This window comes from Watersipora subatra, chromosome 11, assembly GCF_963576615.1.
Source record: "Watersipora subatra chromosome 11, tzWatSuba1.1, whole genome shotgun sequence".
In the NCBI taxonomy this organism is placed as follows: domain Eukaryota; kingdom Metazoa; phylum Bryozoa; class Gymnolaemata; order Cheilostomatida; family Watersiporidae; genus Watersipora; species Watersipora subatra.
In genome coordinates, this window is record NC_088718.1 from 25,580,163 (window position 1) to 25,598,651 (window position 18,489).

Below are 18,489 nucleotides of genomic sequence, written 5' to 3' on the forward strand. Positions count from 1 at the left end.
TAGTTATATGAACACATCTTTCTATTTGCTATTATGATGATAGCTCGATTGATTTGTATTGTTGATAGTTTATAAATATATAAGCAGACGAGCGAGTCCATTACATCTGTTTATTCTTTCTCTCCTCCAGTTTGCCATGTCAGCGGTTGCCATCACATTGCCAGTTCCATCTGGAGTTTTCATCCCTGTATTTGCTATTGGTAAGTTCTGCGCTGCTTCTGCAAGAAACTTAACAGTACTTATGCTGGAAAGTATTTTTTAAAGATGTTTTAAAATTTGCATACACATGGTTTCCATTAATATGTTACCATTTTGGTTTTTCTAATTACAGGTGCTGCATTTGGTCGTCTTATTGGAGAGACAGTGTGGACGATTTGGCCAAATGGTATCAGCATTGGATATGAAGTTGTACCTGCTGGATATGCTGTCGTTGGTAAGGAGTATGACTGTATTGTGCCTAAAGTGGAAAATATCATGCACTGTGTTGATTTAGGGAGGAGCATATAGGCTGGATGGATACAAGTGGGTGTGTATCAATGTCAAGGTGAGAAGAGTCAGATGCGTCACCGAGAAACACAAAATTTGGAGATGAATGAGTTGTAAGATTAGGTCATGAGAACCTTCGAAAGTGCTGAACTCACTGATGGATACGTTAGGTGTTCAATGTGAAGTTGTGTACTCTTGCGGAGTAATAACATCCTTGATTCCCATTGTGCCCTAGTACAAGGGAGATTACTAAAATGTATGAACTCTGTTGATTACATCGGTTTTCGTTCATTCACTTAATTATTTATTCTCAGGTCTGTAAACCGTTTCTATGTGCCAAGCTTCTATTCCTTTGCCAGTCTTGATCATACTACCCAACCAATGGGTAATGTGCAAGGGGGCAATGTATTGTCTTACACTGAATAGTCAAACTAGGAACCGTCGCTTGCTATAGGCTTACTTTGCGATCATCATGAACGTTCTGATACAACCTTCAACTCCTCCGCAATACCATTAGATTACCAATTTTTAAAATACTTGTTTAACTCACTCGATGATTCCTGATTTCTGTCTTCTCATTTGTTTTGGTGTCTGTTGAAAAATATCATTTTTGTTGATGATTACTAAATCCAATAAAAGGTTATATATACACTGTACATACATATAATAGTTATAAAGCTCTTCTCTGAGCTCTACTAAATGTATGTACTTATATCTCAACAACTGCTGATATTTTGTGTAGGAGCGGCGGCTTTATCAGGTGCTGTCACACACACCATATCCACGAGCATGATAGTCTTTGAGCTGACTGGACAGATGTCCCACATCCTCCCAGCAGTACTCGCCGTCCTCATAGCCAATGCTATAGCTAACAAATTGCAACCTTCTATATATGACAGCATTATACAAATCAAACGGCTGCCTTACCTTCCCAATATTCTTCCTACGAACAGCAGGTGGGTGTCAACGGCGGGTGCGAGTGTCAACGGCGGGTGCGAGTGTCAACGGCGGGTGCGAGTGTCTACGGCGGATGCGAGTGTCTACGGCGGATGCGAGTGTCAACGGCGGATGCGAGTGTCTATGGCGGATGCGAGTGTCAACGGCGGATGCGAGTGTCTACGGCGGATGCGAGTGTCTACGGCGGATGCGAGTGTCTACGGCGGATGCGAGTGTCAACGCAGGGTGCGAGTGTCTACGGCGGATGCGAGTGTCTACGGCGGATGCAAGTGTCAATGGCGGATGCGAGTGTCAACAGTGGATGCGAGTGTCAACGGCGGATGCGAGTGTCAACGGCGGATGCGAGTGTCTACGGCGGATGCGAGTGTCAACGCCGGGTGCGAGTGTCTACGGCGGATGCGAGTGTCAACGCCGGGTGCGAGTGTCTACGGCGGATGCGAGTGTCTACGGCGGACGAGTGAAAAATTATGAAAATGAATGAATGAATCTCGGATAACTCAAACTTCAAGGGACCGAGCAAAAGTGTTCGAATTATCAGAGCGTTCAAGTTATCAGAGCACTATTACAAGTCCATGTATTTACTTATTTATTAGTAGATACATGTACATATACAAACTATAATATAAATCAAAAGCACAAATGGCTTGTTTCAAATTAAATGCTTCTAATGTAAAGCTTAAAACGTTTTTATCAAAAAGTATAGAGATTTTTCTATCACTTGAGATTGGTTTGTTGTTTGAGGTGATGTTATTGCCAGGACGTTTTTTAGATTGAAATTGGCAAAACTTGATCGTTGCTGAAATGCTCAAAAGAAAAGACATCTTTTTCTTTTGAGCGTTTTACCCACGATCAATTTTGCCGATTTTTCTTGAAGTTTATGCAAAGATTACCTTACTTTACCTGGGATTCGTTAAGAGCAACACTCCGAGGCAGTTCAATTAAAAGTTTTACGAGGTTTTACGGTATATTGTATATCACTCACGCTTTTTGAATGGATACTTATTGAATGTACACACGTATTCTGTGTTTAGGTCAAATGATGAATAGTTTTTTTTAGCTAAAACAACGTATATGTTTAATTACAACAATTTTCAAGACGTTTTAAACATTCAACATTCCGACGTTGATTCAACACGGAATCAACTTCGGAAAACTATTCATCACGGGCTAGCCGGGTCACGCACTCAAGGATTTTCGCCACGCGAATACAAAACAAAAACAACATGCTGTTTTTGTTTTGTATGTGCGTGGCGAAAATCCTTACGCGCGTGACCCGACTAGCCCGTGCTATTCATCGTATAGCAGGATAAATCAAATTTCACCAAACCTTTAGAAAACTCGTTGACAAAAATGTTTTGCCGATGGAGGTAATAACGACGCTTATGAATTACGAAAAGTTGAGGTTTACCTCTATGGCTTGGAATAAAGTGATTTTCTAAAGCGATAGCAACCGTTTTGGTAGCCGTTAGGCAAAAAACAGTTCGTTATAACAGTGTTGAGTTCGAGTTATATAGAGCCATTTACCATTGCGTGGGAACGGGGACCAAGCAAATCCAGTCGAGTTAACCATGTGTTCGCTATATCCGAGGGCGAGTTATCCATGTTTCACTGTATATCAGTAGTGAGTTTTCAATTGATTGGCACAGCTTTTATTCAGCATGCACACAGTGACCCAACTCAATAATAACCTATGTAGCAAAAACAAACATAGCTTTTGTTATGAGGAACACAACATCTAGGTAATCAGTGTGCTGATGAGCATATCTTCTCTGTAGTCTAAAGGCTGAAGCTCGGAGAGTTATTACTGCTCTGTTTACATTCTTGTTGACTAGTGCTCACCGGATATGTGCCGAGGATATCATGCGGCGCGAGGTCAAGATGATAAACCGCGACACGACGTATGAGTGTCTGAGAACTCTTCTTTCCGAAAATGAGAATGTCAAGACATTCCCTCTTGTTGACAGTGCTAGTAAGTATTCTTCCTGCCTATGGCAGTCTGCGTACAAGTCTAGGATTTGTCTGCTCTCCTTTTTCATTCTTATGTGTGCCCCACATTCATTTCAGTCTAAATTTGGTTTCGACCTCCAAATCAATTACAGCAATATTATTGCTTTTATTACAGCAATATTATGCTATTCATTCAATATAGCATTACAGCAATATTATTGCTTTTATCTGCATGAAACTCCGTTACATTTTTTTGTCTTCAGAACATATATCGACAAATACGCACAGGTGCTTAGGTGTCACTCACTAGAGTTAGTTTACAGTATCTTGGAACTACTGCAGGTTGTTTAGGCGCTGTGCTGTTGTTAAAAAAGTACTTTACCTGCAAAGTCAGACTTTGGCAGATGACTAACAGAAGCAATATTTGCACTGTTGTTACGTCTAAAGCAGACACCATAATGGGTTGGTATTCCATCTTACAATGGTTGGACGTTGCTATTTTACTTAGTCGTAATTATGTAGACTGGATTTATGAGGTTGCCTTACAACTACATCTGTTTAGTAGCTATTATTACAACTCAACTAGCTCTTTAGTTTTTGTGAACAGACGTTTGAAAGGCTCAATGAGGTAAGTAATGTAAAGTAAACTAGTGCAATGGTCCTATGCGCCGTGAGAGATCATCATGTGTAATAACCGTGTGTATAACTATTCTGTGTTGCAGCAAGGTAGTTTAGTGGTGCAGCAGTGGTGTACTCAGTCGCGAGTTCGAATATTCTGGTTAGATTCCCATATGTGCGCGAATCTTTTTTCTTAACGCTTTTTGCATAGATATTCTTTAGAAGTTTACTTGTTTTAGGACCACGTAGACAGTTCAGATGTTTTAATGACTTCTTGGTGTTAACTATTAACTGTTAACACATACACTGTAGTTGTGAGGTGCTGCTGACCATAGTAAATATTACAGCTCTCTTTTTAGTTTTACGAGTTTCACAAATCATATAGTTCTAAAAGTGAATCATTCTTTAGTTATGACAAAGACCACGTCTGTCGTTTTTCGATACCGCATGCACACTATCCTCATATACCGCGCTGCCAGAAATTATGAGACCTCCCAATAATTCATGCCTTTGTTAATTTTGGCACATGCGCTAGAGCCATGTTAATCCAATTACCTCCTACATATTACACAATTAAATGCAGAAAGCTCTCAGTGTTCTAGCAAAATAAAGCAAAAATCTTTCAATATTGTATAGCAGAGGTGATGGAATTAGTATAACCATGTTATATCTTCAGTGTCTGATCACAAACCACTTTACACACCCCTAATGGCCCCTTTCAGAGCCTGCAACTATTACAAGAGTTGTTCAAAATATGTTGCAGTAGTATCACAAAATTAATTAGTTGGGAATATAATAAGTGAATATCTAGGCTGTCTTTTGGTTTTTGTCAAGGTCAGTTGTATACGCATGTTTTTAAAACAAATGAATTGCTAATTTCTGCTTATCGGAAACTCACACCATATTAACCGTTAGAAAATTCTGCATCTAATAGTATATGGTTTGTGGTAGTTTCTGGCAAAGTTAAGGCAGTAAATCATTGCTACCAGCAAATGTCTCTTAAAATGTGAGATGGTCTCATAATTTTTATACCCATTTTGGTGTCTATTAAAGGATATATATAGCTCCAATAATTTTTCCAGGCAACATGATACTCGTCGGGTCAGTGCAGAGGTTCGAGCTAATCAGGCTTCTTGAAGAGCACGTGAGTCATGTGAGAAGGCGGCGGTCTGTCAGCGTCGACACCGGCACAGAGATCGTCAATGAGCAGAATGGCAGGAAAAAGAATGGAGGTAACCCAGTAGTACTATTCATATTTAGCGAGTGCACAAGCTACTCCGTGTCTGTAGAGATGGTTGTGATGGGAGATTCTTTGCTGATGAAAAGTGTGTGTCGAGATTGATCCAGATTAGTTTCACAGGAATCATGGGTTATAAAGTCTATAACATTCATAGCGGGACTAGTGTTGAGCATTTTAGGGAGTGACTAGTGCAGTTATTACAGACAGACATAGTTTCTGATATCTGTCTTGCTCCCATTTGGATTTGCATCAGCGTGAAGAATGATTAAAAGTGTTGAAAATATTTTCGTTGCTGTATTTCATCTGTTGAAGATTTGCTGTTCAGATGATCGTCATAACAGCCTGTGTTCTATGCTTTTGTAACAGCTTACAAGAGGATTAAGCAGACGAATCCTAGAAAGCGAGGTTCTCCATCAGGCAATAAACGCGCCTCAGACTCGGCCTTATCTGATGACGAATCGGTAAGCCTTGTGAGAGCCAGTCTTATTCTTACGCTCTGTTAAGCAAATCTATTTCTTATTTGATTGGCTAGTCTTTAAATTGCTGGTTTTAGTTAGAGCTACTAGACTGATCTATCTGCAGGGCTATTAGACTTACCTGCAATGCTGTTATACTTGTAAGTTACTTACTTTCCCTATTTGACCAAATATATCATCCTAGCTGATAGAACAGCCTGCAATAGCTGCAAGGATCTTGAGCAAGAAAACTCTTTATTAATATTATACATTATTAGTATACTAATCCTTCGTTTTTTCGTGACGTCATTCCGTGAGCGCGGGATTGTGAATTAGCGCAGTCCGCCATCTCTATAGACAACTTGTACCGTTGGAAACGCGAAGCTTCTGCAATTAATTTTAAAGTTAAAATGCCAGTAATTTGCGGCGTCTTTGGTTGCTCCAACCGCAGCAACAGAGAAAGCCATCTTCGATATTTTATGGGGCCAAAGTTATTCTGCATCAAGGAAAAGAAACAGAAAACTACCGGAAGATCGAAGACGACTTTGGAAGGCAGCAATCCGTCGAAGAGATATCACATCAGAGGATAGATGGGATAGAACACGCGTTTGTTCAACACACTTTGTTGGAGGTATGTGCTTAGTTTATTTTATAGCAGGAAGCAGTTTTATCTCTTAGACATTAATTTGTATATGTACGTTTAATTATACTGATGTGTTATCATTGAATTTCCCTCTGACAATTTCTATATTCGACAGTACCCTAACAAGACAATCTACTTCTAAACTACTTGGCTTCATCATCAACGACTCTTTATCATGGCTAGACCTCATCTTGTTCATTTCAAATAAAATATCATCTAACCTACGTTTATTTTATAACATTCGTCATATTATGAACTTTGATACTGCCAGACTATATTACTATAATTTTATCCATTCCTATCTTATATATGGCCTACATGTGTTTTACCCTACAACACCTGTAAAATATACCAACACACTATTTATCTTACAAAAAAGCTTCACGGCTTATATCCTCTGACCAATAATACTATTCACCATATAGCCTTACCTATTTTAACATTTTTATGTTATACCCTATACGTTGTTTTCATAAAAATTTGTTGTCATATATATGCATACTATTTTCACAGAGCTATTATTTGTCCACTTTTTATTTAAACAATACTCATATCAATCCTCAAGCTTGCGTTTTACATATTTTATGCATTCAGTTCCAACATTATTATATTAGTAAGATTAATCACTAGTGTTTTAGTTAGACTATAGTTTCTTTGCGTTCTTTTTTATTTTTTTGTTGTACACCGTTTTTTAGTTAGTTTACTTGCTGTGGTACCTTGTGAAAAAAACATATTGTCAAATATGACTATTGATTACCACAATGAAGATTTCTCATATATATATCCATTGGTGTGTGTATGTATATATACGGTTAACATATCATCTGTATGCAGTTTTTTTTTGCTGTTATAGGTGAAAATGCATATTTGCATGACAGAAATAATCCGTCATGACTACCAATGATTGCTTTGGGGCACGCAGATACTATGCCAGAGCCATCAAACGCAAGGTATTATCGTAGCAAACAATGGGTAAGCAAAAGAAAAGAAGCGGATGCCATATCATCGCTGTTGGCCCTCAAGAACCCTTGCTTTGCCGATGAAAACATCGTCCATGAACATGACAATGCAACGAGTTCACATGCCTCACATATAAAAGACAATCTAGAAGCACCTGCAGAATTGGTAACTACAACATGTGAAAGAGGGACACAAACTGACAGTTTCGTATCTACTACTGAGGCAGCTACTCAAACAGATCTGACATTAGATTTTATTGAAAAAATTGAAAATGACAATAAGGCTCGTCTATTAGAGGCTGATGCATGCAAGAAGCATAAATTTTCAAGAAAAGGACTTTATAGTATTTCTACATTTGAAAAAAATGATAATCGTATTTGATTTAATTAAAAACCAATTGAGTAATTTGTCAAAATGTCTTTCAAACGAAAATCAATTAATGCTATGCCTGATTAAGCGCAGATTAAATTATTGTTTTTAAGATATAGCGTATCAACTTGGTGTATCACTATCGACTGTTCAAAAATGTTTTCATTCTGTACTCGATCTTTTGTATGTCAGACTAAGTTTTTTTGTGAAATGGCCCGAAAGAGAATGTTTGCAAGTATCAATGCTGATGTCATTCAGAAAATATTTTGCTAAGAAAGTTGCTGTAATTTTAAATTGTTTCGAGTTAAAAATTGAAACACCGAGTGCCCCACTCAGCAAAGTCTATACATATTCAAATTATAAACATTATCACTCAGTAAAGTATTTGATTGGTATTGCCCCACAGGGTGCCATAACTTTTATTTCTACCGGTTGGGGTGGGCGCACATCAGATAAACATATAACTGAAAAATCTGGAATTTTGGAGAATCTTTTGCCAGGCTACGTAGAGATGGTTGACAGAGGACTTACAATAGAAGAGTGTAAGCTTTTATCAAGCTGAATTAGCCATTCCGGCTTTTACTAAAGGCAAATTCCAGCTACATCCTATGGATGTAGAGGCAACCCGTAAAATTGCTAATGTTCGCATTCATGTCGAACGAGTAATCGGTCTTGTATGCCGAAAATTTGGCATTATAGATGGAACAATACCTATAGACTTCCTAAAGCTTAGAGATGGAGAGGGGAAGTTTGATATGTAGGGACTGTTTGTTGAAACTTTGCTGGTTTTTCGTTTCTTTGACACTGACTGAAAGTTGATGTCTCTTATTTGTTTGTGCGGATGCTGCAACTAAAATTAAAATTACGAATTAACACAAGAAATATAAAGCAGTAACAAATTTCTCTTTGTATTTCTGTTATATTCCATTGACGAGTTATTTCTTTGATATAAATTATTTATGAATAAATTTTGCCGTGAATACTTGTAAACATGACAAAAGTATTGCGTAAAATCCTATATAAAAAGTCCAATTATTTTATACTCACATAATTATTCATTTCACTGTGTACCTGAGTTGATGACGGCAACATCCAGTATGCTGGCACATCTGTGACTGATGCTTCTTGTCTAATTTTTGTCCATGTTTCGGCCGCAAACAATAAGGTGGCTATATGAGTACAGGCTTCCCCAATCCAGCCATGCAGGTGCAGTGACCACTCCTTATGCCCCCTTTGCTGTTAACAATAACCCAGGGCTCCAAAGGTTTCTCCCGGATCCGCATTGAATGATTGACCTAAAGCGTCAAAATGAATCAATTATAACTTGACATCTAAATTCAACCTTAAAGCACATAAATTACATATTTTTTTATTGTATATTTCAATACATCAGTCTTAGCTTTCGAATGAGCTATTGTTTGCCATGGTGAGACAGACATTGGTTGGTGTTTATACGATTTCTCCAGAGCTTTACCGCGAAAAGGTTTACTGGCATAGTCTCGAAAATTGTGATGTCACAATTCTCATATTCGTTGTTGTGTGCTTTTACCGCTTATGTATCAACTACGATAATGACGCTAGTGGCAGGCGAAGGTAGGACGACTCCAGAGAACGAATGAAGATGACAAAGGAATCAGTGTCATTAGTTCTCCATGTACATATTATTTCTATGATAAGTACCTCAGACTCCGAGAACCATACTATATTTTCCCGATGATATTATGCACTAGCTCTTTATTTTTAATGTGATGTTGAGGGTGACGACTGAGACTAATTGATTTCAAGCTTGCGTGATCTCGTGAAAGTACAATTTGACATTTAGTCCAAGAGCCACGCAACCGCAGGCCATAATTTAATCGATGTGATTTCATTACCTTTATCAACGACAGTACATTTATTGAAGCATAATTAATTAACCCAGAAAATGTTTTTGTATTGGTCGGGCATTAGCACGATCGCGGGCATTGTTGATTATCTAGAATCTTAGTTTATTATTAGCGCTTTCCGGGTTTAACAGCACCGATTGTCACAGAAAAACGCAGCCTCGATGGCAGCGAAAGGGATCGACAACCTAAGGCTAAATGAGAATTAGGACGTCACATTTTGAGTACCTGAACCAAGTGTTTTTTTTGCAGGACGTACTTTTGACACCCCGTTTTTCATAGTTCTATTATTCTTTGTGTATTGGATATAGGCTCATTCGAAAGCCAAGACTCTGATGTATTGAAATATATAATGAAAAAATTATGTAATTCATGTGCTTAAATTGGAGAGAAAATTTATCAATATGAGAACCTGAACATACATATACATATATGCACATACAAATACACACAGGCACGCACATATTAGTATGCAAAGCTCCTTTAAAAGTATGCATTAGTTTCAAATAAGAACACTCTAGTAATTTTATAGTAGCTTTTATAATGCATCACATCTTCATTTCATGGCCTAAAGGTTTTCCAATATAATTCATGCTTGCTCCGAAACTCGTACAAATGAGCAAACGTTAGTCTAACAGCTTTAAAATTTAGATATGATCGTTAAATAAAGTGAGCAAACGTAGGACATTTTTTGTGTCAAATCCTTTGTTCGCTGACATGAATTATCAGTGTGACATAAAATATGCTCATCTTCTGCAAGTGATAACTCATTATTCTTAACACATTTTCAGGTCTAGTAAAATCCGTTTACTTTTATTACCATTTTAACATGTCGACAATTTTTCTTACCTTTGCTTTCAGAAGATGAAATGAGTTGATGTCATTGTGTAGGGTTTCCTTGATCCACCCGTTCTGAAAAAGTTTATATGGTTCCAGAGACTTGTAACTTCGGAGTTCATCTGTCGTATAATAAGACTTTCTAAATATTAAAACCTCCACTAAATCAACGGTGATTATATGAGGCCAGGATTCCTTGTCGTTGTTTAAGTCTTTCTTCGCAATGGAATACGGATCCAATCCACTTATGTCACTGGTTTTTTCATCATTACGATACTGAACACTAGCTTCTAGAGAATCTCGATATAAACTCGACATGATACTAGAATTATTATTTAAACGTGCATGAGAATACGCAAAAGTGAATGATAATGTCGCTAGCCTGTCCACAAATATAGCGGCGTTTCCGCGATCAAGCGCATGTGCACACAAATCGATGACGTCAAAAAAAACGAAGGATAGTCTCATATACTTGACCGATAAAGCACAGATAATAAGTATGTGTACAATAATTCTAGCATTTTCAAAGGCGAATGATTGGCGCAGATGGTAACCTACTGCAAAACGGAATGTCGTGGGTTCCAATCCTGTACAATGCAATCTTTTTTCAATCTCTAACCATGGCTTTGGACAAACCGACATGGCTTGTAAGCAAGACTAGCCTGCCATCAGGTTGTTTCTGTAAATTTTGGAGTTGTCCATCCAATGTAATGACTCGCCTTATGATTCGTATTCCTTTGATGATGTGAATAATCTGTCTGGTTCACTTGACAGGATCAAAGGAAAGGTAAAGGGCGTGAAGTTCTCTCTGAGAGGTTGAAGAGCCACGGTGATAATCTCTACTTAACTATCAGTGAGTTCATACACAGTCTCACATAATCCTGTCACACTCCATAATCAGTTGCCAACCACGGACATAGTCCATAGACATGGTACATGTCCATAGTTACTGTCTATGGTCACACTCCTAGTTACAGTCCGTAGTCACAGCCATAGTCTGCAGTCATAGTACATAGTTATAGGCACATTCGAACTTCTTTTGGCATGGAAATGTCTTTTTCATAAGTTAAGTCTAAAAAATTCTGTTGTAGCCCTCATCCGGAACACCGTAATGACAACATTGAAGGTGTTGTTTTATGTATCTGTCAATCTAGTTGACCAGAGATTGCTAGAATAGCTCAGACTAGGCTATCAGCCATGTTGTCTTTCCTCACTGCTATCTAGAATGTTTTGATGGTGAAAAGTTACCGCAATGTGCTAGAAGATTCTGAATGGTGACTTGTACAAACCTCCTGTCACTAGCACACTAAGTTTCTGTCTCATGGAACCAATTTCATGCGGCAGAAAGTTTGTGCAATGGAGCGACTTGGGATAGCAAAGGAGTTAGGCCTTCTTTACTAAAGACTGGCATTGCATTGCAGGTGCTCCGAGTCATGCCGCCCCTCCAAAGTCTATACTAAAGAAGTCTAATTCCAATCCTGATCTCTTGTCAGCGGATGCAAGGCCGAAGTCAATGCCTGCCCCTACCACAAGTCCAAAAGGTGTTGCCACACATTTCTTACTGTCATTTCCTTTACTCACGCATCTCCTCAAGTACTTAGCTAGTTTTCTTTTCCCTTTCCATTAGTTTGACGGCAAGAGCAGGTGAAAAACAGAGCTGCACGGCACTCAGTGATCAAGTTTAAACCATAAGACAGTCATTGTCGAAATGACGTGGCTGCTAGAGAGTGGTCTTTTTCTCAAAGCTGTGTGCGGCATTTACTTACCCTAGGACACTTATATTTCGCTAGTATTTAGTTTCGTGAGTAGCATATTTCGCTAGTATTTAGTTTCGTGAGTAGCATACAGAGTAAAATTTCACTGCACCTTAATTTCGCAGCTCTGGTGAGTGCGAAAATATAGTGATGTGAAAATAAATGCAGTGGAACAAACATAATTAGATTCCTCAGGTTCAGTTCACCGCAAGCCTGTATTCACTGGTTGCAAGTTGGGGCGGCTAATGTTAGGCGACTAGTTATGAACACCTGGGGGTGTTGAGGGGGCGGTGTAAGCCCCCCAACTGGTTTTTCTTATGTAGGGCCTCAGCCGGACCTCTCGTGTGAAGTTTTAAAACATTTTATCGGAAAGTATCAACATTTTTCTATTTTTTGAGATTTGTTTTGTTTTAGGTGATGTGACTGACAAGACGTTTTTAAATTAAAATGGGCAAAATTTGACCGCAGTTGAAACGCTCAGAAAAAATACATCTTTTTCTTTTGAGCGTTTTAACAAAGATCAATTTTGCCGATTTTATTTTAAGTTCATACAGTGGTTTCCACGCTTTCAATGGGACATGACCACGCGGATGTTTGGTAAAACTTGATATTTTGCAAACCTTTATAAAGGTCGTTAACAAGACTATTTTGCCACTGATGATGATAATAATGACGCTTAAGATCTACTAAAAGTTGATGTTTGTCTCTATGGCTTCGAATAAAGTGATATTCTACAGCGATAAAAACCGTCTCCATAGCTGTTGGGCAAATAACTTTTCGAATAAATGATGTCGAGGACGAGTTATCTGAAGCAATTAATCATTGCGTGGGAACGAACCAAACAAATCCGTTCGAGTTAACCTTGTATTTGAGATGAAATCTATCATATACGTTTTATCCGAGGGCGAGTTATCCGAATTTGGCTGTACTTAGCCGCGGAAAGTTCCTAAAAATTGGGACGGCTCAGCCAGCCAGCTGCTCCAGGGAATACGGGCCTGGTTTACCGATAAGAAAAAAATTTCTATTTGGGACTAGTTTGTAATTGTGAACCGCAGGTAGAATGGTGTGGGTGAGGTTGATAATGCAATTTGATCGCTTGCTGCCATTTGTTTCTTGGACTATCAATGAACAAAGCTATTTAATTTCGCGGTTTCGCTCGTTCGTTATGATAGTTTAGTTTCGCACATGAAGTTTTTGCGAAAGGATGACTCCGCGAAAACGCGAAAGTTAGATGAGGCGAATACATAAGTGTCCTAGGGTAGTAACAGTTTTAAAGATGGCCTTTGGTTTCCCGGTACACCTCTCTGTACAGAGAAGACCCCAGTTTGATGAGATCAACACTGCTTGTAGCCAGATCCAGATTTCTTTTTCGCCATTCTGTCAACAACTGTTAAACATCTGCATGTGCTTCCCTTTTTGTCTAATAAACTGCTTACATTAGTGTTATATTTTTGTCATGCGGAAATATGGCATTAGATATCACTTCCAGGCAAGAGCCCGATAGCCCTGTCTCAGATGTTCAAAAGCAGACAGAGGTCTTCCACAGAGATACTTCAGCGAACAGACAGCGATGAGGTAACTCCAGATGTCAAACCTGACCTGCGGCAGTCATTCAATTTATGTTTATTTTTGTTATAACTAGCTTTTAGGTGTTGTTGATGTATTGCAGGATGTATTGCTGGGCGGCGCATCGAAAATGCTGTCAAAACTAGCTATCGGTAGGCTGTATCATTTGCATGTTGCTTTATAGGTACGGTGAGTAGTTGATATCAGTGTCTTGCACTAGTAAATACTGTGAGTAGTTGATATCAATGTCTAGCACTAGTAGGTACTGTGAGTAGTTGATATCAGTGTCTAGCACTAGTAAGTACTGTGAGTAGTTGATATCAGTGTCTAGCACTAGTATGTACTGTGAGTAGTTGATATCAGTGTCTAGCACTAGTAGGTACTGTGAGTAGTTGATATCAGTGTCTAGCACTAGTAGATACTGTGAGTAGTTGATATCAGTGTCTAGCACTAGTAAGTACTGTGAGTAGTTGATATCAGTGTCTAGCACTAGTAGGTACCGTGAGTAGTTGGTATCAGTGTCTAGCACTAGTATGTACTGTGAGTAGTTGATATCAGTGTCTAGCACTAGTAGGTACTGTGAGTAGTTGACATCAGTGTCTAGCACTAGTAAGTACTGTGAGTAGTTGGTATCAGTGTCTAGCACTAGTAGGTACTGTGAGTAGTTAATATCAGTGTCTAGCACTAGTAGGTACTGTGAGTAGTTGATATCAATGTCTAGCACTAGTAGGTACCGTTAGTAGTTGGTATCAGTGTCTAGCACTAGTATGTACTGTGAGTAGTTGATATCAGTGTCTAGCACTAGTATGTACTGTGAGTAGTTGATATCAGTGGCTAGCACTAGTAGATACTGTGAGTAGTTGGTATCAGTGTCTAGCACTAGTAGGTACTGTGAGTAGTTGGTATCAGTGTCTAGCACTAGTAGGTACTGTGAGTAGTTGATATCAGTGTCTAGCACTAGTATGTACTGTGAGTAGTTGATATCAGTGTCTAGCACTAGTAGGTACTGTGAGTAGTTGACATCAGTGTCTAGCACTAGTAAGTACTGTGAGTAGTTGGTATCAGTGTCTAGCACTAGTAGGTACTGTGAGTAGTTGGTATCAGTGTCTAGCACTAGTAGGTACTGTGAGTAGTTGGTATCAGTGTCTAGCACTAGTAGGTACTGTGAGTAGTTGGTATCAGTGTCTAGCACTAGTAGGTACTGTGAGTAGTTGATATCAGTGGCTAGCACTAGTAGATACTGTGAGTAGTTGGTATCAGTGTCTAGCACTAGTAGGTACTGTGAGTAGTTGATATCAGTGTCTAGCACTAGTAGGTACTGTGAGTAGTTGACATCAGTGTCTAGCACTAGTAAGTACTGTGAGTAGTTGGTATCAGTGTCTAGCACTAGTAGGTACTGTGAGTAGTTGGTATCAGTGTCTAGCACTAGTAGGTACTGTGAGTAGTTGGTATCAGTGTCTAGCACTAGTAGGTACTGTGAGTAGTTGGTATCAGTGTCTAGCACTAGTAGGTACTGTGAGTAGTTGATATCAGTGGCTAGCACTAGTAGATACTGTGAGTAGTTGGTATCAGTGTCTAGCACTAGTAGGTACTGTGAGTAGTTGGTATCAGTGTCTAGCACTAGTAGGTACTGACTAGTAAGTATCAATGCCTACTGCTAGTAGCTGTTGTTTATGTACTTTGCTGCATGCAGCAACTCAGTGTATTTTCTGATGCGTCTTGTCTCATGCTCACTGCTGTCGCTGTTGCTAGGCAATGTTCATGCATTGTTGCTAGGCAATGTTCATGCATGCAGTCTAGGAGTACAGAATGTAAATCCTCCACATTCACTCCAACCTTCTAAAGTAAATCTAGGAATTCAAACAAATTAAAAGGAAACACTCTCTCTTTCAGGTTGGCCCAATTAAACATCATGTCTATAAACATTACTAGCAATTATTTTGGTTTCGTTATAATAACACAAGGCCTTTTCCATTAGTTAACAAGTTTAACATCTTTTTCCTTATCCAGACTCCACACTTGTTAACATTGCCGTCAACTCGCTGTTGCTAAAAATTAACTTTGAATCTGACAGACTGTAGCGCGTCCAGTCGTACCTTCCCTTTCCTCCTTTGAATCTGACAGACTATAACGTGTCCAGTCGTACCTCCCCTTTCCTCCTTTATTCCTAATCATGTCCGTCCACCTACTTACTGCCGCCTGAGTCCAGAGCTTTTCCTCCTGCTAACTAAGTAGTGTTCATTGTGAGTTTGGAGAAGTCGGTGCTAGAATGACTTCTATATATTGTGGCTTACAGTCTGATGAGAGCAGCGCAGAAAACCTTCTAGCCTCGTCTCACGAGGATTTAGAGGATTTAGTAGATGGTCGGGTCAGGTTTAGAATTCCCTCATTCGCGGTAAGGAGCACCCTTTCCTTTTCATTGTAGATTTCCACCTACCTCTGTGTTTCCTATGTTTACTCCATGTATGCACCTGTGCTAGCCTCTGGTCTTGTACACAAATGTGCTGGGTTGGGATATCGCTACGCTTCATCTATAATTCTTCTAACCACGATTACTTCTATCAAAAGTACTTACTTTACTGCAGTGCTGATATAGCAGCGGTTTGCTAGTCCAAATGGGCTGAAAAAAATAATCGCCAAGGTTAGATTTTAAATTTAGGTAGGTTTAGATTTATTGCAACTTTGACACAAGTGTGCATACTAAAAAAATTTAAAAAAGATTGTTGTATTGTGTCGCTTTTCTGTTCAGCGTAGTTTAGTTTTATAAGTTCAATGGTACGAGAAAGGATATCCTTGATGAATTATTAAAAAGTAGGCTATTGATAAATATTGGCTATGCATAAATAAATGGCAGTTTTCCGTCTGTCCAGTTACAGTGAATTAAATGTAGCGATGAAAAAGCCGTATTACAGATTACTTGATTTTGGGACCTTCAGTTCGGCAGACCTGTGATGTAATCCACTACACTATAATAGACAAACCATCAATAACTGTTAGAATATTTATTACATCGGTTAAAATAATTACGCTTGAAGCTCTTGGGGTCATTAACTAGCACGGTTACGCGTAATACAACGATTACTAAGCTGTCAGCAAATAATTGGTAATTGTTTTAGTAAATGTTAACTTACATTTACTGGCTTAACAAGTAAGTTACTCAAAATCATTGGGTGATTGTTTTATTTCCCGTTCAACACCGAACATTCACTTAAGTCTTTGCAATAACGAGAGTTGTGTTTGTCTGTCCGAAGTAAGATGTTGGGAAAAAAGATTGTATCGCATGGGATTTGATCTTATACATTTAGTTTAGCTTATACCATATTGCTACATTTAGGAATAATTGCGCAGATACAGAGCTTACGATACACAGGGCTGCCAGAGTGTTAGTAATTATTAAAATAAGTTAGCAAACAAAAACTCATATGCTTCAAGGTCGTCTAAAGGCTGTGGAAGATCAGCATAGTCTAAACAGGGAACATTTCTTTAGTATCCGAATATTCTCAAGCCTTATTTTGATGTGATTACTAAAAAAACCTGGGAGAGCATGACCTCTTTTAAATCGCTCAATACCAATACAGTATATAATCGTATCGAATAAAGTTGCTGTCGAATGCAAGCTTGCATTCAAAAATATTGATGTTATTTTTGTATTTTTTAAGCAACAACTACTAAAGTAGATTTTTCTGATGCTCTTCATATGTAGTAATAATTGTAATTTTTTAGTTAGTGATAAATATATATTAGTGCCAAACACATGCTTCTTACTTTCAAATATATAATCTAAACTACTATTGGTTGCTCAGGCTGGTCTCTTGGGTTGGTCTTTTGGGCTGGTCTCTTGGGTTGGTCTCTTGGGTTGGTCTCTTGGTGATGTCAGGTAGCCTATGTTTCCATACATCTACGGTTTATTGGGATGGGCGTCTTCTAGCTGCACTAACCCCACCTGTTCTTCTGACACGCGCTAATGCTTTGCACTGCTATGGTTGGCAGCCCATGCTTTTCATTGCCAACTAACTTTACCTATTAAAAGACATGAAAGTGACATTCACTTAAGGGAATCAACATGCTTTCAGCTGTCAACTATATAAAATCCATCTAATCTGGTTCCATTGGAATTGTTGGAGGTTCTTTAACACTTTGATGCCATATCTTGTACACACAAGCAGGTGCCCTGATCCTAGACCATATCTTGTAGACACAAGCAGGTGCCCTGATCCTAGACCATATCTTGTAGACACAAGCAGGTGCCCTGATACTAGACCATATCTTGTAGACACAAGCAGGTGCCCTGATACTAGACCATATCTTGTACACACAGGCAGGTGCCCTGATACTAGACCTAGTCTTGTACACACAAGCAGGTCCCCTGATACTAGACCTAGTCTTGTACACACATGCAGGTGCCCTGATACTAGACCTAGTCTTGTAGACACAAGCAGGTGCCCTGATACTAGACCTAGTCTTGTAGACACAAGCAGGTGCCCTGATACTAGACCTAGTCTTGTAGACACAAGCAGGTGCCCTGATACTAGACCTAGTCTTGTACACACAAGCAGGTGCCCTGATCCTAGACCATATCTTGTAGACACAAGCAGGTGCCCTGATCCTAGACCATATCTTGTAGACACAAGCAGGTGCCCTGATACTAGACCATATCTTGTAGACACAAGCAGGTGCCCTGATACTAGACCATATCTTGTACACACAGGCAGGTGCCCTGATACTAGACCTAGTCTTGTACACACAAGCAGGTCCCCTGATACTAGACCTAGTC

At 39.0% G+C, this 18,489-nt stretch overlaps 1 protein-coding gene across 3 annotated transcripts in view; it reads left to right on the plus strand.

Annotated features, from left to right (window-relative positions):
* LOC137408852 (chloride channel protein 2-like) overlaps positions 1 to 18,489 on the plus strand; it is a 58,557-nt gene that overhangs the window by 31,531 nt on the left and 8,537 nt on the right. For 2 of the 3 annotated variants that reach the window (XM_068095433.1, XM_068095434.1), the window contains exons 13-22: positions 131 to 200; positions 332 to 433; positions 1,229 to 1,442; positions 3,276 to 3,412; positions 5,091 to 5,240; positions 5,615 to 5,709; positions 11,170 to 11,248; positions 11,817 to 11,936; positions 13,639 to 13,724; positions 16,012 to 16,110. In XM_068095433.1, the coding sequence (XP_067951534.1) occupies positions 131 to 200; positions 332 to 433; positions 1,229 to 1,442; positions 3,276 to 3,412; positions 5,091 to 5,240; positions 5,615 to 5,709; positions 11,170 to 11,248; positions 11,817 to 11,936; positions 13,639 to 13,724; positions 16,012 to 16,110 (1,152 nt within the window). The remainder of the gene's footprint in view (positions 1 to 130; positions 201 to 331; positions 434 to 1,228; positions 1,443 to 3,275; positions 3,413 to 5,090; positions 5,241 to 5,614; positions 5,710 to 11,169; positions 11,249 to 11,816; positions 11,937 to 13,638; positions 13,725 to 16,011; positions 16,111 to 18,489) is intronic. The other variant, XM_068095436.1, reaches the window with a different exon arrangement.